We start from the raw sequence: 23,020 nt of genomic DNA on the forward strand, positions 1-23,020 counted from the left end.
TGAAAGTTCCATAAACGAAATATCGCGTTGAGTACTTTCGCGCAGTTTAATCACGTCGGTTAATTGGGTTTCAATTATTAATCTCGACCGGCCGTCCACATTTATACATACGCTAGTATGTATACGCTGCACATATATATTTACCCCCGCCAGCGCTGCAGATAACACTCTCGATGGCACCTACGTGGAAAGTGAAAAAATAATTTCATTCTGCTGCAGGTGGAAAACTAATTATCGAGTTACCGCTCTTCGGGCGCATGAGAATAAAAAAGAATTTGAAAAAAAAGAAAAAGGAAAATGATTCACGGCTAATTAACCCCGCGACCTACCCCACTTTTTGACCGGTAGAGCTATAAAAGTGCCTCTGTATCGAAGCGAAAAGATGAAAAACTAACTCACACGTTGGCTACCTATACATACATACGTATATGGTATATCTGTACATTTATCAAAGTAATGTAATTATTCAGTGGCCATATGTGTGTAACTTTCCGCACAGCCGGAGTGGCGGTTGGCTTTCGTACAGGAAGCAAAAAATTATGTATTACGTATCGAATTTTTCCTATTTTTTTTTCTCTCTCTTTTTTTTTTCTCTTTTATCCTCTCTTTGCAGCTACAACGCGATGAATTTTTTTTCATCGTTACCTATAATTACGCGGGATGAATTTTATGTGACGTAAGCGATGTACATGCATGTACACATACCTATGTGCTATTTAATTTGAGAAATATTGTCATCGTTTGTACGTACATAAATTTCATACACATATCGAAGCGAGCGTGAACACGCGAGGAAGGAAGGGTATCGAAAGGGAGAGTACGTAGCTTGTCGCTCGCACATTATGAGGCGGAAAAAAAAAAGTGAAGAAAATACGAGTAAAAAAGAGAAACAAAACAAAAAAAAAAAAAACCACACCGCAGAGAAAGCAGGGGTGAGCGTGGAAGAGAGGAGGTGAGAGAGGGAAGATGAGGGCTTTTCGTGCGGCGCGACGCTTAAGTGGCGTCATTCTCGTGACCTTTGAGAGTAACCGTAATCCTGCAGAAGGCACTAAAAGCTCACGTCTATAGATAAAGGACAGTGTGGTATAGTCGTTACATCCATGTGCATTACACCCCTGTATCACTACGGTCGTCTGTGATATTCAAATTTATTGCACCTATACATTTTAATACAATTCGAGTTTTTATCACCGTAACCATCAGAAGATGATAGCGATGCTGCGCTCTGCGTTCTCATTTTGTTTTCTTCGCGAAAAAATTTATGGAATGAAATTTGAAAATTTGAGAAAACTCTCCTTTCCTTTTTTCTTCTTTCTCTACCTTTTTCGGAACCGGTTTCAGGTGTAGGTATTATGCGTCGTGAATCTGGCGTACAGAAAGCACGGTGTGTTTCCACGTACATGCACGTACGCGCGGGGGTTAAATTTCGGAAGTTCACCGCAGGGGCTAGAGAGCTCCGGTATAGGAGGTGAGTATTGTTTCGAGCCACGTCGGAGGTACCTTTGGGAAGGTTTCTTTGAGGTCTTTGTCTCTCTGCCCTTGCCCTTGTCAGAAGTAGGTAGCTCGCCTGGTTTGTTCGCAAACTCCTCAGTCCCATCCCTCTCGCGTTACCCTCTGCAGTCAGCAGCTCTGCACTCGAGAAAAGAGAGGAGAGAAAAAAAAAAATAATAAAAATAAAAAAAAATTAACCCCGACCCCCGGGCGTCGCGTGACGCGGTGGTACCGAGGGATATATTCTCGTACGTGTGCACAACTGCTGCATTAATTCTTTTTGTTTATAGAAAAAATAAAAAAATAAAAAAAAAAAGGAACCAATAACTACGATTCACGATAAGTGCGGATGAAATAAGCGAGAGGTTTACTTGTTCGGGATAACAAGTGTATCGGTAAAATCAGATGAAATTTATTCGATTTTTTTTTTCTTCTATTTTTTTTTTATCTCAATCCCGGCATAATAAGAAAATCTACGATTTATATTCCTCTGTATTATCGGATATGATTCCGCTCGTCGAAGGGAGAATTAAAAACGAGAATAAAAGGAAGAAAAAAATGGTGAATATAGGTATAGACGGAAAGAAAGGCGGAAGGAAATGGAGAAAAAGGTTGCTTCAATTCTTGCGGAGCTAGGATGCGGGAAATAATTTCAATTTAATCCTTCAAGGAAATGTGAGCTCTGATCCTGCACTACTGCCGATAGTAATACTGCATCTGCAGAAACTCCCGAAGAGTTTCTTACAGATAAAACGCCTCGGGGCTTAAACTCGTCTGGGTTACATCTGGGTAGGGTATATCTGTACCTACCTCCGTTCGACTTACAGACGTACCCATTTCTTCCCTTATCTACGATCCTCCTCTGTATTGGAAAATTAATTGATTCGTTTTATCGGTATTCATTACACCTCAATTACGAGCAGCTACCCGAGCAGCTACCTCAACGCATTGAAAAAATCCATAACTATGTTCAATTTCTAAATAATCTTCTTTGTCGTCGTCGAAAAAAACGTGTGTTAATAATAAAAAAAATAACAATAATAATTCTAATAAATCAGAGAGATCGAGAACTGGATGAGAAGGAATAATTGTGTACCGAATATTAAGGCGTGAAATTTCTAATGTCAAACAATTTGAATTTCGCATAATGTTATAAAATTTATCAGCTTGTTTCAAGTAGTCGCACAGGTGTGCGGGTAATATACACTCGCGTACCCGTACCTTTTCCAAGATGGTTTCATTCCCACGAGGTTAACTTTAGGGGTTTCCCGTTGCCAAAGTTGAACTTGTGCCTGTACAGGTATATGGTGTACAGGTGAGGTATGAGGGGAACGGTGGTTCTCTCAATGAATAATTAAATTACTTAGAAAACTAGCATTATTAAATTTTCATTCACCCGCCTAATTGCTAATTAATAGATAACGGCCTTCTGCTGAAATAATTACCGGAATGTTTCTTCACCCGATTATGTGGGATTTGATTATTTATCCACGCTTTCGGAGTGGTATATAAACAGTTAATGGAAATCTAACGTCACCTGAATTATTGTACACACATTTTTTTACGTAGGCTCTCGATACGGAATAACGCTAAATAAAATTGTCATTTCGTTCCTACAGTTTGAAATAATAGAACTCGAAAAATTAACTGTAAATAATTCACTGCACTCAACATTATTCTCATATTTAATATGCATGGAAATTGGAAATAAAGTAAAGTCGTGATTATCGCAATAATGGTGATGATAAAAATGGTGACAATAACAACAAAAATAAAAACAATAATTAATGCTCGATGGTGATATTAACATCGATTGACGATGGAGTATCTCCGGTTATTAACATTAATAATTGAATCGAGCGTTATCGGCGCGCATCGTTATCGTATAAAATATTCATAAATCGATTTTCGTATTACATATATATCCTATATTGTCTGTGTACGATCGACGTATAGTGTGTTTGTATGTACGTAGATGGTATATGCTGAATGGAAATTAGGTAACTATGTACCCGTATATTGCTAGGAAATGATTCGCCTTCATAGTATATCAATGCTCTAGATATTCGCACATGATTTATTACTTATTTATCAGTAAGTAGATAAGAAATTCACTTGTCTGAAAAAAAAGACACAAGTATTATCGATTTACATTCCATTAGAATAATAACATCGTAAAAAAAAAATCTAGAAAATAAGTGCAAACGAGAAAATTTTATGGATAAAAAAGAACGATCCAAAAACAGTAAAACGTCGATCAGATTCGGAAATTTAATAAAATTTGAGAAAAATCAAGTTCGTAGACAAATATCGTTCGCCCAAATTTTCGGGGGCTTCAAAAATATAGAAACTGAACAAGAACGAGGGGTAAACTCGTACCGTAACAATAACCGAGTCGAGGGTGAATTTCGTTGAATGCGAATACCAAACTTGGGCAGACAATCGGCTTCTGTTCGATGATTTTCACAAGACGAGGTGGCCGAGTGGTTAAGGCGTTGGACTGCTAATCCAATGTGCTCTGCACGCGTGGGTTCGAATCCCATCCTCGTCGAACGATTTTTTTTTTTATTTCCATTAGATGTTTTTATTTTTTCACCGATGTTATCGATGTAGTGTCCGAGTTATTTTTCACATCGCACATTAAAATTTATATTAGTATTTTTTTTCATCAAAAATGAATGCTCAAATTTTTGTTTTTTATAAATTGATCAAACTCATAATAGGATCATTATACGAATGCGCAGTATTTCTTACTGATTTCAGTTTGTAAAAAATTTTGAGTCGCTCAAGCGAGCGAAATTCTTGTATTCATTTCAGTTTTTACCTCAAGGGTGCAGGCTTGTTTCAGCCACATCGCATTGCAGGTTGCGTTAATTCTAGAGCTATTCCTGTAAAATTTATTGTTAACCTCGCGTCCTCGCGTTGGGTATTATATATGCTCACTTCCGATCGACCCATATAATGATTTACACCATCTGCAACGACGTCGAAGAAATTACCTTCGACTAACTGTACACCAACACAAGTATACGTGTATACCTACGTATTAAGCTTGACATGTTTTCGTTCGTCCGTTTGATTGATGATTATTCGACTCCACCTGTAATTTAAATTGTATATTTATATCGCATGCATCGGGTAGCCGCGTGAATAATATACGCGTGTAATTATATTCTTCGTCGCGCGCGTATGCAAAATAACGCGGGCACACAACGCGCGGTGCGAACGGTCGCACTTGTGCAAACTATAATCACACGGGATGCACATACCCGTACGCCCGTGCCTACGGCGATTCTAAAAATCAATCCGTTTCTATGTTTTGTATTTTATTTTCACCGTCCGATCTATTAATCCGTTTATTTCACGTCGCTACTTCGATTCACAGGTATGTACGGAGTGAGTTTTTTCAAAACTCCGGGATGAGAATGAGCTCGATTTGGCGGATACGCGCTTGACCTCCACTCGATTTTCACGTTCATTCGGCACGCTGTATTTTCGAGTCGACTTTTCTCCGTCTCCTCATTTTTCGCATTTGCTGGGTGAGAAAACCGAATGAGGCGCCTCCCCTTCTCGGAGTGCGGACGAACTACTCACCCTGTATACCATATGAATACCCTAGCGGCTATTAGCCTTTATCCTCGTTTGTCTTTACAAATCAATGAACAAGAGGGAAGAAACGAAAAAGCGAAGCAATAAGAACAAAGGCCCGCTCAAATTGCAGCGGAGAATCGACCGTTTTCAAAAGTTGAATTTACGAAGGATGAAAGGGACAATTTTTTTTTTGCTCGTACTTTTATTTTACGCATGTACACGTCGAGTCGAAATCGGAATTATCTGAATTTTGTAGCATCGAAATATTTAGCCGCGACAAAAATATCCGTTCGCATCCCTCGCACGCGTCTCCTAATTGTACGTAATAAATAAATAAGAACCCGGTGCGGCCTCGGGTGAATATCGTTTTGCGGTTTTACTCGAGAACAGAATAAGGAGAAATATAAAATCCTTTATGAATCGGAGGTCCACAGATGTTTGCCTGCTATAATTATCGCAGTTATCAATAGACTCGAGCGCTTTAACGACATCGAGAAAGCTCCTTCTCTTTTATTTCCCTATTAGTCAAAGGCTAGTAGCTGCATAGGAGCAATAATGAGGTGGTTGTTATGCGGGAGCATTCTTGCTAGACAATTAATTTTATACCCTCTATTACCCCGTTTCTTTGCTCTGCTTTTGTCGAGGTACTTTTTACTTTTTTCATTTGCTCCTTTTATTTCACTTGTACTACAATCAAACAACGATGTCGGTCTCATCGGCAGGTTAATTATGATATGTATACAAATCTTTCCACGGTCTACAATTAACGCATGACTTACGAATAAATTCATCGCCATTTGTGTCACATTCGATTCAATTACAAATCGACCGCGTATTTGGCAACTCGTTCGAGGTGCGATCGCGAAAATGGCACACCAAATGACACCATCGAGACGTACCAACTCACCATATATTTACGTAGTATGTACGTACGTTTTAATATAGGTGATACGTACACACCATGGCTTACCGAATGCGGAATTTCGTATGCAGATCGTAGAGAGGACAAGGCGCCGAAGTGCATTCTGAATAGTACCTGACTACCGTTCGTGTCACGTTACCACTGCCGTTGCCGCTGCGAAATACCGTCGCGACCGATTTCTATTTTGCGGCATAAAATCCAACCGCCCATCCAGCGCTGTACAGCCCCCAGTCAGCGAAAAAGGGAAAAACCGACAAAAAAAAAAAAAAAAACGAAAAAAGAAAAAATCGAGAACGTTGCGACATTCGCCATTTTGTTGGCATCGCGGGATATCATTGAAATCGAGGTACCTGCGTAAGCTCGTATAGAGTTTGCAGCCGTTACGCGAAGTTACTCGTTGCATGCACCGCATATGTGTAGCGGTGGAGGGAACAGAAATTAGTTACGGAGAAAACAATCGAATGAGCTGCGGCAGATTCGAGAGCTTCTCGCACTCCAGACCTGGTGTACACTTGTACGACAATTATGAGTAACGGCTTGCAATTGCAACGACAATTAAATCTTAATTATCTCGAGATTTTATAACGTACGGTTAACTCCGTCGTCCGCGTCTGTAACAATCAAAATTTCGTTAGCGCATTCCATGTGTCGAAGATAGAAACGATTTTAACGATCGCCGTACGTCTATAACATGGGATACAGTCACCACGTTACCACGAAAGCGAGTAGTACCAGAAATTCTATACCGATGTGCATGTTTTCGCCGGTGGCTTCGTTCGGCTATAGTGTTGCACAGTTTCGCTGATCCATACGCAGTAACATGCAGATATTGATCGCAACCCTCCGAACGCGGTGCATAACGTATAACCGGTGCGAACGGGTGAACCAGACATCGCGTGTTAAACTGCATTTTTCAACTCTCCGTACTTCGGGAGCACGCATCATTTCACCCCGTGCGTGGATTAACGAGGACACGCGGGTACGCGATCGGCCACGTTTCATCGGTCGCATCGCTTCCGAAAGTTTTTGTCAATTCTCCTTTTCAATTTTTTCGCGAGTTTCATTCTCGCAGAACCCGAGGAAAATCATTTCACCGACGCCTTTTGAAAACGCAAACGGTGACGCAACCTTCTCCGATTTCGCATACATTTTCAATCGCACCGTTCCCCGATGATTCGAAGCGAGGAAGACCGTTCGCCGCGGCGCGGCTACGGTTACGTGTGATCCGGTCTGTATTTTTTCTTTTTTTTTTTGTTTTCATCTGGAAGCTCGGTCGACGAGCGCGACGACACCACCGGAGTTTATTGTACGAAGTGATCGCGGCGCTCGGTGTTGGCGGTGACACGCTTCGATGTCTGCTGCTGCGTCGGTGAACCGGGTCGTATACCCCCCACCCCCCACCCCCCCCCTCAGCAGAGTCGCTGTCACGTGCAAATAATGTTCATCGGCGGCTGGAACATGACACCAATTAGTCGATGCCGCCTCGTTGACGGTCGGTTACATCGCCACGTGCACCTACTTGACCCTGTCGTCGGTTGTCTGCGGGACTCCGAATTCCCGTACGGGTGATTGTTATACGCGGACCTCGTGTACACACGTACCTATTCATTGATGAATGTTTGGCGGAAAGTTTAATGGAAGAGGGAAAGTCCACATCTCCTGGTCCGTAACGTCAATCGCCATCGCGCGTTGTTTGCACTCCTCTCTTTCTCCGATCTGACGTCGAAACTCGATGTCCTTCGTTTTCCACATGAGTCGAAAAGACCCGTAACGATCGCTCGCGTGAAGGGAAAGAAAAATGTAAAAGCTCCCCGTACCGGGTATATCGCGCTGCGGGGTGGCGGTAACCCGATGCACAACGCGCGTGAAGGGAGAAGCCATCGGACGCGGCAACCGCATTTGATAAATATTTATACCGATGCCGATGATGCACACGTCCATTCGAATATACGAACTCGAGTAATGGCAACAAGTAGCGTCACGTGTTATCCATCGATTCGCGTGCGGGCCAAATATATTATGTACGTACGTACACACGTACACGTGCGCATCTACTCTCGCGAGGACGCGGAGATGAAGATTTTCACAACGCGCACGCCCTACGGATTTTACCGTACCCCGTGTGCAAGTGCATCGTACGTACACACCTATGTACGTACATTCGACCCCAATTTATCAACCGGTACAAACACCGCGATCCAAATCCTCTCAGCTTATACACTAACTCACATCAGTTATTACCAGAGTATACAACACGTACAATGGGTAGGTAAAATGCGTGGATATTCACGTGGTGACCCCGAGGGGTGGTGGACGTTCGGGAGAAACGTGGAGCGCGAATCCCCCCCCCCCCCTCCCCCCGAAAACTAGGAAGCGAAACAAATATCAAAAGCTCGCGGATAAAAGCTGACCGCGTTTTGTCAGCCGCGGGACACCGATCGCCGGAATCGGCCGTCCGTGTCACCGGTGACTATGGGTGTGCGACAGCATTGAAATTAATTATTTGTCATTAACCGAAGGAAGGGCGGTGTGTGTTCGGTTCGGTTGTAGTAACTAGGGATACGGTGGTTTGCGTTCGTCGTGACGCGTCGTCGCCGCAATAAAGCTCGTTGTACGTACGGTACACGTCGATGGGAAAAGGTGACGGTCGGGTGTGTGGGTAGAAATTTTGACGGACCGACCCTCGTCGTTGACATCGAGCGGCTAATAATAGATACGCGCGCACGAGTGTACGTCAAAATTTGACAAAGGGCTCCTCTTTATTCGAATTCGAGCTAAAACACCGGATCAACCTGCGCCTGATTTCTATGGGCAACGGCTAATGGACGAGGTGGGTTCGTTCGTTCGTTCCTCGCCGACACGAGTGCCGTTGTAACGGCGAACATATTTTTCGACTAATATACGCTACGTGTCGTCATATTCTTCCTTTATCTCCCCCCTCTTCATCCCCCGTACGCTCTTATTTCACTCTCGTCACGCGGATGAACAGCCGCGTAAAGGTTATAATAAAACAAATCGGTACAAGGATGAGGATGTGCCGCGCGGAAGAGAGCACGTCGTCCGCAGGGGTCGAGAGACGCGAGCGAGGGTAGTTTGGGGGGGAGTAGGAGGAGGGGGGAAGGGGGGTTGGTTGGTTGGTTTGACGTGTGGTTTGAGAATGAGATATATTCATAGCGTTGCGTTGATAATAATGCGGGTGGTAGCGCGGCACGGCTCGAGGGGTTACGGTACGGTACGGCTTGACGGCACTCGTCGTGTGATTTACGCGGTGCGCACGGACACGTCGAGTGCCCTTGGCGCCCGTCCTGTTTTATGGATGAGATTTCCAGTCATCGCAGGTACGCGCGCGTGTCTCGAGTAGCGCACCGTACCGTCTGTACCCTGCGCTGTGTATAAAATAAGAGCTGAAAAAGATTCACCTTTTTTATATCTCGTCGCTGCCCCCGCGCTCGCCTCGCTTCTCCAAAAATTGCACGAGTCTTTTCCTCGAGTGGGCTTTCGAAATTTCTCCATCCCTCCCTCGCCTCCTATTCCCCGTTTCCGGGAAAAACAGAAATCCAAACAACGGGAATGGGGGGGGGGAGGGAAGAAATGACCTTCGGTATAACGAGAACTTCTCGCGAAATTATTCGTGGCAATGACGTATTATGATTTATACATATACGTATGGCGGCACAGCGGGTACCGTTTGGCCTGATTAATTTTACTACTATATGACTGCCGCTTTGGCAGCCAACGAGGAGTATCGATTGATGATTATTTGCGGTAACGGTGGTCCAATTTCTCCGTCTTACCATCTCCCCACGTACAGACGTTTCCTATAAATTGAGCCAATTTATTTTTCCCTTCCTCGACAAACGGATTTTCCGTCGCGTGGTACAGTTCACAGGTTACGCGTACACGTACACCTACACAAGGTGGTGGGGTTTCTCTAACACACTGGCGAAATTCAAACCACCGCCAAGATATTTTTTCTGCCTAATTGCGAGGATATTTTTTCCTCGTTTATTTTACCTCCTTTAGATCTTTTCTCTTGCGCGTTACGGTAGGTTTTGTCAAATCAGTGATACCGACAAGTGAATTTTGATTTCTCGAAACTAATCGTAAGTTTGTCGAAGGTAGTCGTCTGTGGTCCCTTTTCGTATCGTTATCCTTGATCCCTAAAATCAGCGTGCGACCTAAGAATAACGGTGGGTTACACCGTTCGGTGGATGTCTGTAATAAGAGTCGGGTGAGGGAGGTAGGAAATCTCGCGAATTGTTCCGTAACTCCCTCAAGGGAATTATATCCCATATCAGTCTGCGGCAGATGCTCGTTTCCATCGCCGACTCGTACTTCGACGCGAGTCTAGATAATCCTCTAAAAGTGTTGGTGTTTGCGTATCCCGGAATCTCGTATTTGCATCCGATATATTATTATCGCACCACCGACCATTCCAGACGTCGTTCGGTAGTTACCCCAGAATGAGGTGACTAAACGGAACGATTGCTTCCTCCATTCTTTTTTTTTTTGCACATCCTCGTCGATAATTCTTCTTGCCCTTTCAAAACGAGAAAATTCTCTCCCTCATTGCTTAACCTGAGCGGCGATTGAGTTATCGGCGTTTCAACGTCAAGACTCGAATACTTCGCACAATGAGGGGACATTCTTCTATCAGCTGTAATTTTCGAGACGAGCCACCGGAATTGCGACGAAATCAATTCGACGGAAGATGCAAGTTTGACTCGCTCGGCGTACGTCGAACTTTGATGTTTCGTATCGACGGTCGTTTGACAAACTTTGATATCCGATTCGAAGCTACAGTACTTTGTCGTACCGTGAAATGCGTGATAACGCGAAATTCACGGCACTATTGAATGTGTGTAGAGGAGTACCGGTGTATGTGCAAGCATTGATCTCTGTGAGGGTACATTCGTGAGCCGGTCGTCTCTGACATTATTTGGTTTGATTTCAGTTTGAGAACACAGGAGCCCGGCGGTCTACCAACCGGACAAGTTCGAGCTGCCTTGAGTCGTGCCTTAGATTTGTGGGCGAGAAATTCGAAGCTCACCTTCCAGGAGATTAACAGCGACAGCGCGGATATCTTGGTTTCTTTTAAACGGTAAGTCCATAAACGTATACAACAACATCCGCCATAACCTTCTCGATTTTCAATTCTCTCGGTTGATCTCAGCTGCCCGATTCCACGGAATATAACTTTACTATCTCCGAATGTACATAGACCGCGCGCCATCCACCCCCCCCCTCCCCCCCCCCCGCGTGTATATATACCTGTATCTTTGAATTTTATGAGGAAACCAACCGCCGGTCTCTGATTCGATTCTCCGCATCCGTGACTACGCGGTTTACACCCTCTACTATTCGCTATTTTTTTTCTTTTTTTTTTTTTTTTTTCTACTTCTTCTATTTTCGCTACCGGGAATCTATAGGGGAACTCGCTGCTATCTCTACCTCGTTCTCGCCTCTTTATTTTCCAGCATTTATCGGTACAAAATATAAACGTTCGACTCTCGCGAGAAGCGCATTGCTCGACCGCGAATTTCTCATGCGTTTTCGCGTGGTGGTCAGAAACGCGTTTCTCTTTCGATCCCGTTAACGTCACACGAGAATTTTTATCGAATACCATCTTCGTGGGTTCTCGAGTCTGAAATATGTATAAGTACAAGAATCGCAGAGATTGTTCGTCCCTGAGGATTACCGAGTTCCATTTTTTATTCACTTTCGCGAGGGGAGGAAGTAGGTAAAACATTGCCGCAATTATAAACCGTCGCGGATAAAGAAACTACAATTTTTTTTCCCCCCCGTCATCGTTCCGGACAAATAGTGGTGATTATCATATCGTGCGGAGAAAATCTCATTTGTTAAAACGCACCGCGCGCGTGGAATGTTCTTTATCTTCATTTACGTATTACGTTATTCGTTCATTTTCCTTTGACGTTGAAAAAATTTCTCTTTTTTTTCTATTCGTTCGCCTTTTCTCCTTCGCTCCTATGTTTGCGTCGTCCGCTTATCCGGTCCAGTGTGAAATATTAATTATACGGCGTTGTAGGATGGCGGAAATCCAGAGTGATTCTCTTAACTTTCGTCGTTATTCTTACTTCGCACTCGTCCAGGGTAGGTCAATTTCGCTGCGCGACGCGCGCAAGATGATCGTCGGTTCACGGCGAAGACGTTCCGAATCTATTGAAATAGTTTCGTCGATGTTCGGTAAGCTTATATCGACGGATCAGGAATTTCCTCCGTACGTTATAAAAGAGGGAGAGAGGGAGGCGAGATTAATCACTGTCATTTGCTAGAGCTTTATCCAAGTTTTTACTTTCCGCAACGATTTTCATTAAAAGTTCGAAAAGTCCGAAACGTAACCCGCAGTTGGTCGGACGAACATCGCGTGCCGTCGGTACCGCGCTCCCCCCCCCCCTCCGCGGTACTGAGAAATCCCGAGGGGGCTCCCGGGAAGAGATTAAATAAGAAAATCTATCCGATGCGACGATAAAAATTGCGATGCTGGAAGCTTCGCTAAGATAATTAAAGAAATAAACGTGAGTTAATGAATATAATCGAATTCAGGTTGAGAGAATTTGAGAGAGAAAAAAAAAAAGATAAGGTATCCGGGTTAAGCAAACGGAATAATTGATTAATCGGCGGGAACGGTCACTTTCGCGTTGATATCACCTCCCGCGAATACGTGTGTTACGGAAAGTTCGGTTTCCTGCTAATGACCAGCCGGTCTCATGTACCAATTATTCATTAATCAACCCCCCGAAAACAGAGGAAGAAAATTAAGTACCGGATTTCCACTGCTAATGGTTGTACCCGATTCGACCTAACGTACATTAGTGCTCGTATACGTGTACCTGCAACCCTCATGTAATGTCCTTACATATGTGAAATAGCATATATACGCTAACACCTATTATGGGTATAACTAAAACACCCTTGTAACTCATACTTGGAAAAAAATGATGAAAAAAGTGTAAAACAAAAAAAAAAAACGATACGAAAAAAGCGACGAAGAAACATGCGAAATTGTTATATCGTTTACACGCAGCTTATCGCGCTGCAAACTTATGCTATTTATCACGTTGTAATGTAATATGCACGCAACGTAATAAGTTCGTTACACGTGATCGTTACTTTTTCACTTTTTTTCATCTAATCACCACACCGAATATTAACGGAAGTGATAAAAAAAGGCGGGAAAAAAAAAAACTGAAAAAGTAGAGACGATTTTTTCATGTATAATTACTAAGAATAGTTACGTACATATTTACTCAATTATTTTTTTTTTCTCTCCCTCTGTCGTTTTAGCTGCGAGAGTGAAAAAATGAATACAAAAGCAATTCATGTTATACTTACATGGGTATACGTATGCATGAGTATATATATTTTTTTTTTTTTTATTTAATATTTTCGTACGTCCTCTTTTGAACAATTGTTCAGAGTGTCGTAAATATAGTAGGGTGAGGTTGTAACAAGGTGCACACGTTGTTGAAACACTCGAGGTGCGCGCAGCGTGACTTTCGACGAAACGGAAGGTGGAACCGTACGGGAAGGGGATATGAAAATAGGAATGGAAATGAGAAACTCGGCAGCAAGAGAACAAATTTAGTGACAGAAGAGACCGAGGAATGGGAAAGATAGCGAAAGGAAAAGGAACAAAGACGCAAAAAAAAAAAAAAAAAAGAAAGGAGCAGAAAGTGGATATAACTCTATAGCAAAATGAAGGGTAAAATCGAACTCAAATCCGAACATCCTCCGATGGGAATGTGAATGCGAATTCGAATGCGAGTGCCAATGCAAAAGGGTAAGGTGAAGGGCGGAATCGGAGAACGTGAGGGTTGCCCCGGGGGGAGGGTGGGAGGTAAGGAAAAAGTAGATAGGAAATAGGGGAGGGCGCGAATGGTAAGCCAGAAATCTAGTTTAGTTCTGAATTTCAGTGTTAGCTCGAGCGTACAAGCAAGGAGAGTTCGAGCGGTTATATTTAATGATGCATGCCAAAGGATCTGGTTCACCTGTCCGCTCTTCTTCCTTTTCGCTAGTTTTTTTTTTTTTTTCTCTTCTTCCGTTACTGTCTTTTCTTATCTCCTTTCCGAACGACGGACTCAACGTCGTTCGGAAAGAGGAATACCCTCATTTTTGGTTACGTTACGTTATACGCGCCGTCGGTCGTCTTGATATTTTTCAGAATTCAAGGAAAAACTGAATATATGGAAATTCACGAATCCCACCGCGATCGCTCGAATTGAATCGAAATCAATCTCAAGTCAACTAATTCTAATGCAACAAATAACGTCCTTCAATATTTCTTTGATTTTTTCATTTCTTCAACTTCTTCTGACTCTCTTCTTTTCTTGAGAAAAACATTTTCCGCTTTTCATACATATTTATTTTGTACCGAACATCGTTCGTTTTCTTTCTCATGTTTGGGTAAAAATTGTCATGTCAAACGATTGTCAGTGTTGTCACCCCGTTTCATCTGGATTCTTATTTCGTTCGGAAATATCTCTCGTCCCTGCGGTATACTCTCGGATACCGAGTTCCAGTGATAAGAAATATCAAGATTTTCACCATTTGTTTTTTTTGTTTTTTTGTTTTTTTTCCTGTTCCTCCGTTTTCTTTTCCGCAAAACTGAGATATCTACTCGTACCATACCGCAGCACCGGGCGTTCCATCTGCACCGTTATGTTTTCGAGACGTCAGATTTCGTTGAAGACGACGAGACGCCCCTGTGCGTAACGGCAAAAATGAATCCATAAAAGATGTACCCGGGATGAGACTGAAGAGGGTATACGCGGAAAAAGGGAGAAGAGAAAAGTCGAACAAACAAAAACTGAAACTGAAAATGAAAATGAATATAAATAATGAAATCCGAATGGCGTGAACAAAAACAAAAAAAAAAATCACCAGAGTGAAAACATCAAAAGGTTTGATTTCCGAAATAATCAGAAATGTTGAAATTTCGGTGATGCCATACGAATTTTATATTCCGGTATATTTTTCACCGCTTTTCGCGATGTATACTACGAGAGCGAAAAAACAAAGGAATCAGTTTGCCGTGCAGAATGCGGAGCGTATATCTACCCGGAAAAAAATTTACGTTTCGTACCTCACGAATTCTACCCGGTATATCGTTGCGAATTCCGAGGATATATTCAATTATTTTTTTACTCTCGTCATTATTAACGGTTATCATTATTCGTGTGCTTTTAAAAGAGAGAAGAAAAAAAAAAAAAACACTCTTCGCGTATATAGTTTATGTATAATTACATACACACCTGCGCGCGCGCGGACGTTAAATACCCCACTGGAAAAGTAACGTCCTTCAAGTAATTAGCAACTCACTTCCGTCGCGTCGTCTTCCGTTTCACTAAACTCGTCCGAAAGTTGTTGAGAGAACTAACGCGCGCGTTGGCTGCACGCGGAATTAGACGTCGCTTTGTCAAAAGCTCGCGTATACATATATATCTACACATAGGTATACGGGGGCGGGTGTGCGCGTATACATGCACAACGTTCACGTATTCGGTACATAGGCTTTCCTATAGATACGTGCGAAGTTTCGGGAAATTTGATAGTTCGTCGTGATACGATTCACGCGTTAAGAGGGCGAAGCGATCATCCGTGAGAATATAGTTCGGCTGGCTTCGAAAATCTCGTTTGAAGTTTTCCCGAAAGCGATATCGCACATCAATTATCGCATATAATTTCTACCTGAGATCGAACACTCTTCCCTCGCATCGGAATTCGTAGAGTCGTAGCGAGAATTCCTCTTTTCCTTGCGGCCGAACTTGCGATTCGGTTTCACGGATAAACCGCCGCTATGTACGTACGCCCGGATACATACATATAAATATATATCACAGATGCACGTACATATGTATCTACGGTACACGGGGATACCCGGAAGTGGGTAGACCAGGCCACGAGAGGTCATGGGAGCTTACATGAGTAAATAACCATGATGTACGGGATAACTCGTGTAATAAACTCTGTCGAGGGATTTCCCCCCCCCCCTCCCTCCCTTCCTCTACCTCCCCTTTTCTTCTCTTCTCTTCGGAGATGAGTTTACCTTCTGGTTCGCGTTTCCGCATCGCTTCTAACGCGGGCTTCTCGTTGTTATCGACGCTTTTCAAGCCTCAACACTTTAGTTCGATATACATATAAGCGCACACGTGTATTACGTCTACATAGGTAAGCCCCCATAAAGTAGCTGCGCAGATAGGGAGGCGAAGAAGGACCACTTTGCTACCTTGATCAAGATATCGAGTCGAGCATCCCGTAAGCAAACTCAATTTTCTCCTTCTGGAATTTTCCGAGGTCTGTTACGGGATCGGGGATCGATGAAACTTACTTTCGTTCATTCCTCTTCTCGAGTTTTTTTTTTCTTTTTATTATCCACCTTATTCGACGTTTCGAGAATTCAACTCCTATATATGTACCGGGGAGAATTCCGAACGCACAACGCGGCCTGCATACGCCTCATATTTCTCCGTACCCCGAAAGGAGCAAATATATTCGACGGCTTATAAAACGTCGCGAATCACTGGGGGATGCTAAACAGCGACTATGCGCGCGTATAAAACGTATACCCGGGGAAAGGGATGAGGAGAGAGAAGAAACGGAAGAACTTTATTTGCATGCTTTGAAATTCGCTCCCACGCATGTTTGAGGCTTGAAAAAAAGAAGGAACGAAACAGACGAAAGGGAAGTAAGGTAAAGAGTAAAAAGTGAAAAGTAAAACGGGAAGGAAAAGGGGCCGCAACGCTTACAATCAGATATAGAGAGAGAGAGAGAGAGAGAGAGAGAGAAGAAAAATGCTTCGGGTAAAATGAGTACGCGGAAAACATTCCTCCTTCTTTTTCTTCTTTTCTTCTCGGTTGGCGACCTTTTCGACCCGCTTGATCTGAATTTAAAAATTCTTCACTCGGTCACACGATAAACTCTTGAATTTTTTCATCGTTCAACCATTGTTTCTTTGCCACGCGCCGATGTACGAGGAAAAATTTCAAAAACAATCTTCATTTGTTCGTTAATTTTTACGGTCTATCGATATCTAGTTTGTATATTTATTTATTTTTATCCCCCCTCGCACGATACGTTGAAGTCGTCACATCGGGACTGGCAATAAAATGTTTAGTTATGCGATGATATTCGAGGGTACGAATGAATATTTATATTTGTTCGCGTGATTTAGGCGTAAAATTCTTGCGAAATAAACTCATTTCCCCACGGGGGTTGAGGGGGGGGGGGGGGGGGGGGGGGGGGGGGGGTTGGTAAAAGTTACGGGGCAAACCGCGAGGGGTGAGAATAAATAAATAAAATGAATGAAACGAATTGCGGGAGGAAGTAAAAGAAAAAAAAAATAAATAAAAATAAAATAACACCCAAGGCTTAGAAAATACTTAAGTTGATCGGAGAGTTGGGAAACGTGATTGTTGGAGGTGGAACGAATTCGCCGTCACTATATTTACCCGAGCTACCCCTAAAAATGCGTGGCGACGAGTCGACGGAAACGGATGGTTGAAATTGGCGGGAGGAAACGATTTTCGAATAATTCGATATTTGACGGTTGAATTCACGCGGTGGTGGAAAGGCGTTACCGCGGTGGCGGAGATGACGAGAGACTGCAGGAAGCTTAGCATCGTTTCCTTCCGGAACGGATATAACTGGGCTTCCAAATCCTCGTCGCTCATTCTCGAAACTCGCCACGATATTCTCGACAAGCGAACGCTGCATCGCAGCCCTCACCTTTTCGCACACTGAATTTCGTGGCTTTTTTTTTTTTATAATAATTAGCAAAAACAATATTTGATCTTCTTCCAGGAATATTGAAATATGTAAAACTTCTTCCCGCGTATCCATATGTAGGGATGATCTATTTAACATCGGATTCATTTCAGAGGATATCACGGAGACGGGTACCCCTTCGACGGTAGGGGGCAGATCTTGGCGCACGCTTTTTTTCCGGGACGAGATCGCGGAGGAGATGCGCATTTCGACGAAGAAGAAATTTGGCTCCTCGAAGACGAGCCGTCCAACGGTGAAGGTGAGCTAGATCGTCCTCCGGAATTTCATACTATTATATTTCAGCTCCTCATTTTCGCGCGCGCGAGACTTTCCACGTAAAATCGGAGAACGACGGTAAACAATTATGGTAAACCACCGGGAAATTCGAGGACCCAAAAAGTAATTCGATCTAATCAATTCCGACCGTTACGACTTACCTTGCATTACAATTTTCTTTTTCAACTGTATCAAAGGACGCGAATTTTCGTCTGAAATCGTTTTTCAGTTTCACCTCGCTGATTGCGGTTTTTCCGGAACGCGGATCTTCGCGATTTTTCGTTTGGTCGTCAATTTTTTCGTCCTCGTCGGTATAATCTATTTACTTATAATCCAGCGTCTATCGCGGCGTGGCTATTCCTCTAACCTTGTTGAGGTTACTTGCGTTCGAAGTTGCAATTCTGAAGTTTGGAATTTAATCGTAAACCCTTGAAACTAACCCTGTGGCTCGGTAAATTCTGTAACTTAACTTCTGACTGAGTTTGATTGGGTTTACTTGGATTTACTTCGTTCCCTCGAGTTTTTTTTTTTTTTTTTATTCTCTTTTTCATTCCACCGCGGAGTTTTCCGCATTATACTGCAAAAGCCAACTACGTTCGGAGTCTCCAACAATAGTTAACCGCCTCTTTATTAAGCGATTTATTTGCTCATTTCTTCAATAACACAGTAACTCGCATTCACTTGACCCAGTTTTTCTTCTTTCTTTTATCAGATTTTGTTCAAAATTCATATGCATCACGTAATCTCATTTACTCTAGAAAAAATACTCCCCCCTTTTACCGTACAAAAAGTGTATTCGTATACCATGCAGCCAGGGGCAACAAACAGAGCTGAATGCTCGTCACGAGGCATTCGAATTATCTACACTTCTCTCGCATGATTCTCGGGAGATTCAACTCTTCAGAATCAAATAAACTTTCTTCTTTGGCCGCGTTTTTTTTTTTTTCTCTTTTTTGTTCGCCTCTGCACCATCTTTCTTCCCTCTGTCTCGCTCTCTCTATCATTTCAGAAGCCCCTCTGGCTTCGGATAATCTTTATAGTCTTTAAAGTACACCACCCTGCCGTCGAACTACGGATATACCGAGTCCTCTTCAAGTAGCTATCGGAACAGTTCGTGTTCGGCAGACTAAGATCCAATTTTCTTAAAATAAACTATACAGACCGGTACATACCTACCCCACTATCTTACCGGATATAACATTTTATTACAGAGAATTAGATGTATACATAACCCGTTCCGAAAATGAGACGGATGAATATTTTTTCGCAATTTTCGCAGATGCGTTTAACGTGGATGAGAAAATAAACGCCGTTTCATTCGTAGCTTCGCTTTACGGTAGGTTCTTCTAGATATCCGGGGAAATTTCACGCCATCACCATAAACCAAAAAAATCGCTCTCCGATTTTTTTTTTTCAAAGATATCTCTCGGTTTAAAGCACTTTTGTCATTTTTTTTACAATTTATTTGATTTATTTATAATTATTTGGACGCGACGAACATTCTCTCTTCTAACATGTCGGTCTTTTACTCATTGAAAAAAATCTGTTCACTCTTTTTCGTAAGGGAAAAATGTTTGTATTTTTGAGAATTTTTTCAAAAAACTCGATCATGGCTACGTTTGGAGTTTTCAAAAATTTGAAAAACCAACTACACAAGTGTATCCATCCAAGAGCTGTCGTAAAAAAAATTGCTGGAAAAATCGAAGAGGGCTACTTTCTTTGATTTTTCGATATGACGTACGAAGTTCCCACATACACGCGTGGGCGTAGGTACGGCTATACCGCTTGTTGATTTTGATCTCGCATCAGCCCGGTCGGCACTCTTTATCCGGGATGTACCCTAAACATTTGGTTATTATCGTTGGTAAGTTAAACGGACGGTTGATTTTCGCAGATCATTACGACGCTACGCAAACGTCCTCTCTCATCCCTCCGGTCTGATTAAACTTTTACCGCAGCGCGGGGTCGTAATCACCCTCGACTCGAATATACGTGTTCACGATATACGTGTGTGTGTGTACGTACGTACGTACGCGTATGTGAAGTTTAACGTTGTTTCGGACGATGATCATTCGATAGCGTGGAATAATAATTCACGCATAATAATATCGAAGCAATAAAGTATAAGGAAAGTTTTTCACTCTATTCGCAGAGCAGAAATAATTCGAAATTTCATCGTTTATCATGTTTCGTTTTATTTTATTTTTTTTCATTTTTCTTTCTCTCTCTTCATATCTTTCCAACGCGAAACGACATACGTGATTTACGATTTTAAGATAAAGTGTACGCACACGCGTACCTACACTTTACGGTTATTTTCGAGGTGGCTCGTGAGTATCGTATCACGTTCGTACGTGTATTTCATTTCAAATGGCTACTGTATGCGAAAGTTCTCGGGGGTCGGGAATTCTACCTGCACCTGGGGCGTTTCGGGGATATCTTTTCGGGTTGCGGAACGATAAATTTTCAAGCTACCTATTACGTTGCCGGAGACAAAGATAAAACTGGATGTCCAACTGTTTCTAGACGCAAGACGGACTTCCGGTGACCTCACCTTTTTTTATAACCTTGCGTGAAATATTTTCACCGCAACCAAACGACGCTCGAATCTAATTTGATATGCGAGAATCGTCCGAATTTTTGTTTTTTTTTTCTCGTCGGTGGTGGTCTTTTTTTTTTTTTCTTCAAATTTTTTGCGAACGCAGATGTTCCTCGAAAACGTTAGATTCATTCCGCCGAACAATTTGCGATGCAAAGTTCGCGTAATCACGCGTGAACCGTTTGAATAGAAACGCCCCTCTAAATGCCTAGGGCGTTGCGAGGCGCGTGATAAACCTGCGTATAAGGTGTGTACCCAACATACTGTGAAACTGGTGGTATGTGGAGAGAGAGTTGAAACGAAGAGAGCGGAAAAAGCGGATAGGAATAATAACCGTTTCATTCCGCGAGCGCGGCGAAGGGAGAAGGGGTTTGAAAGTTTTAAACTTTTTCCAACGAAAGCTCTTCGTCTCTACGGCAGCAGGTGCAGTTAATAAAACGTCGTCGCCTAGGTATACGTAACAAGCGGTCGATTAAGGGTAACCTTGAAAAACACCATTTTTCCTCTCTACTTTCCGACGCGGAAAACATCCAGTCTCGTTTCAGTTCTCCCTTAGATCGTTCGCGATCGATTATCGACCTCGAAAATCGCCCGTCGACGTTCTTCTCACCCTGTTTCTCGGCACGTCGCGGGAATTCGAGATACCGAATGTTTAATGTTGACGGTCGTCCGTTATTCCAGGTAGCAAGGTATCGGCGTAAGGTTATGACCGTGGGGGCTTACGGGGATGTACGTACGTACGTACCTCGACGGAGTTTAGTTTTTGGTAATAAATCTTGAAAATCCAGATAGGTGCTTCGCCCCCGCATCCGGTTTTACTACGGAGGAGCTGACCTAGTTGGCGCAATGTCAAAAGTAAAGGGAGAGGCGGAAATTGTAGTCTTAGACCATTTCGGACCAATAATAGAACGATCAGCGGAGCTAGATACGAATACGAAAATTGTATGGTACCCCCCCGTTTTTTTTTTTTTGTTTTTTTGTCCGTTTCTTCCGAAATCCTTGCGGAGCGCGTTTCTCGTCGCCCATCGCGTGAAAAGTAGTGAAGGCGAGGAAAGGGAAAAAATAAACCCCATCGATAACGCGACTTTACCCTTGAATATGAATACCTGTGTACCCCGTGTCGCGAGCAGGCGGATATAAGAGGCTCCTGTGTACGCTGCCTTTTTTCCCTTTTCGCAGACGTCGAAGTCAAAGGACAATATGAACGTCAGCTGGATTTGTCGAGGATCAGACCGCGACTGACTGACAATGAGAGGTTTGGTAGGGTGTCGCCGTACTTACATACGTAAAATGGAAAACGAACGCTTGTCAGTCGAACCGGAATAATATCGAACAGTCATCTTACCGTCTCCCCTCGGTAATGAAAGCTCCGCCGTAAGGTGCTCGGATTTGAATGAAATCACGTCGCAACCACCGGCGGCTATTCAACTCACCTGAAATCGCATGCTCGTACCGTAATATCGTAAACTGTGGTATTATCATTATTATTAGCAACTTTATTCCAAATATACATATGCGTCTGAGAAATACGTCCGGATTGCGAGAAAGATAATCTTTCGAAATTCTACTAACAATGAGATCGAAGAGACGGCGGTGTCCAATACGTTTCTCTCGTGGATTTGACTCGTTCCGTGGACGGCAAATTGACTCGATCCGACAGAATTGAGCTCGTTATCATCGTTGGACTAATCGTGAATCTAGCGGACGAGTAATTATGGTGTTCAGCAGACCGATAGACGGTCACGTACGGCGGTCCCGCCAACCGATTGACCTTTGCCGTACGAAACTTGTCTCGGGAAGGTCGGAGGAGCTCTCACGTCTCTGGATGCCCTCGTTTGCCGCTGGAACTCGGGATAAAAACAATTCGGTCGGGGACCCTATCGGTGATCGAATAAATTGGACGAATAATCGAGAGCTGTTAAAAACAAGACATAGTCTCCGATTGCTGCGGAATTTTAATCGGAGTTTATTTTGGCCGTGTGACTCATCGCGAGTGATTTTTAAAGGGCGTAGCATGGGAATTACCGTGATTGCGGCATACGATCGACTCGAATTCACCCGAATTCCTAATCTCGAACAGCCGAGTGTTTGGACGTCAAAATCCAGGTCACATACAACGGGTTGTATATCCCGCAATTTTTTTTTTTCTCTCTCACCACGTAAAAAGCTCGCGTCACTTTTGCGCACGCACTGCAGTGTCGAAGTTCCGCTTGACGAACGGGCGAGGTCGGAGCTTTTAAATTTCCCTCTAAACCCTCCGAACCATCTGGCAGCGGTATTAAATAACGTGTCCAGCTTCAAAATGGTAGGCGGCCTCAGATATTCGGTGGACCAGTAAAACAGCAGACGATCGG

At 43.1% G+C, this 23,020-nt stretch overlaps 1 protein-coding gene, 1 long non-coding RNA gene and 1 other non-coding gene across 5 annotated transcripts in view; 2 read left to right on the forward strand and 1 right to left on the reverse strand.

Annotated features, from left to right (window-relative positions):
* Positions 1-23,020, forward strand: part of LOC105691801 (matrix metalloproteinase-2-like) — a 124,586-nt gene that overhangs the window by 82,195 nt on the left and 19,371 nt on the right. Inside the window, exons 1-3 of one of the 3 annotated variants that reach the window (XM_048653306.1) lie at positions 6,821-8,139; positions 10,959-11,105; positions 17,905-18,050. In XM_048653306.1, the coding sequence (XP_048509263.1) occupies positions 7,856-8,139; positions 10,959-11,105; positions 17,905-18,050 (577 nt within the window). In that variant the 5' untranslated portion in view covers positions 6,821-7,855. Of the gene's footprint in view, positions 1-6,820; positions 8,140-9,986; positions 10,883-10,958; positions 11,106-17,904; positions 18,051-23,020 lie in introns of those variants that run through there. The other 2 variants (XM_048653307.1, XM_048653305.1) reach the window with 2 other exon arrangements.
* Positions 3,658-6,668, reverse strand: LOC125500395. Its single transcript, XR_007277768.1, has 3 exons — positions 6,053-6,668; positions 4,535-4,591; positions 3,658-4,466 (listed from the first exon to the last, which is right to left on the reverse strand). It is a non-coding gene; the product is annotated as an uncharacterized LOC125500395 (long non-coding RNA).
* Positions 3,961-4,042, forward strand: Trnas-gcu. Its single transcript has one exon. It is a non-coding gene; the product is annotated as a tRNA-Ser (tRNA).

Source organism: Athalia rosae, chromosome 3 (assembly GCF_917208135.1).
Source record: "Athalia rosae chromosome 3, iyAthRosa1.1, whole genome shotgun sequence".
NCBI lineage: Eukaryota > Metazoa > Arthropoda > Insecta > Hymenoptera > Athaliidae > Athalia > Athalia rosae.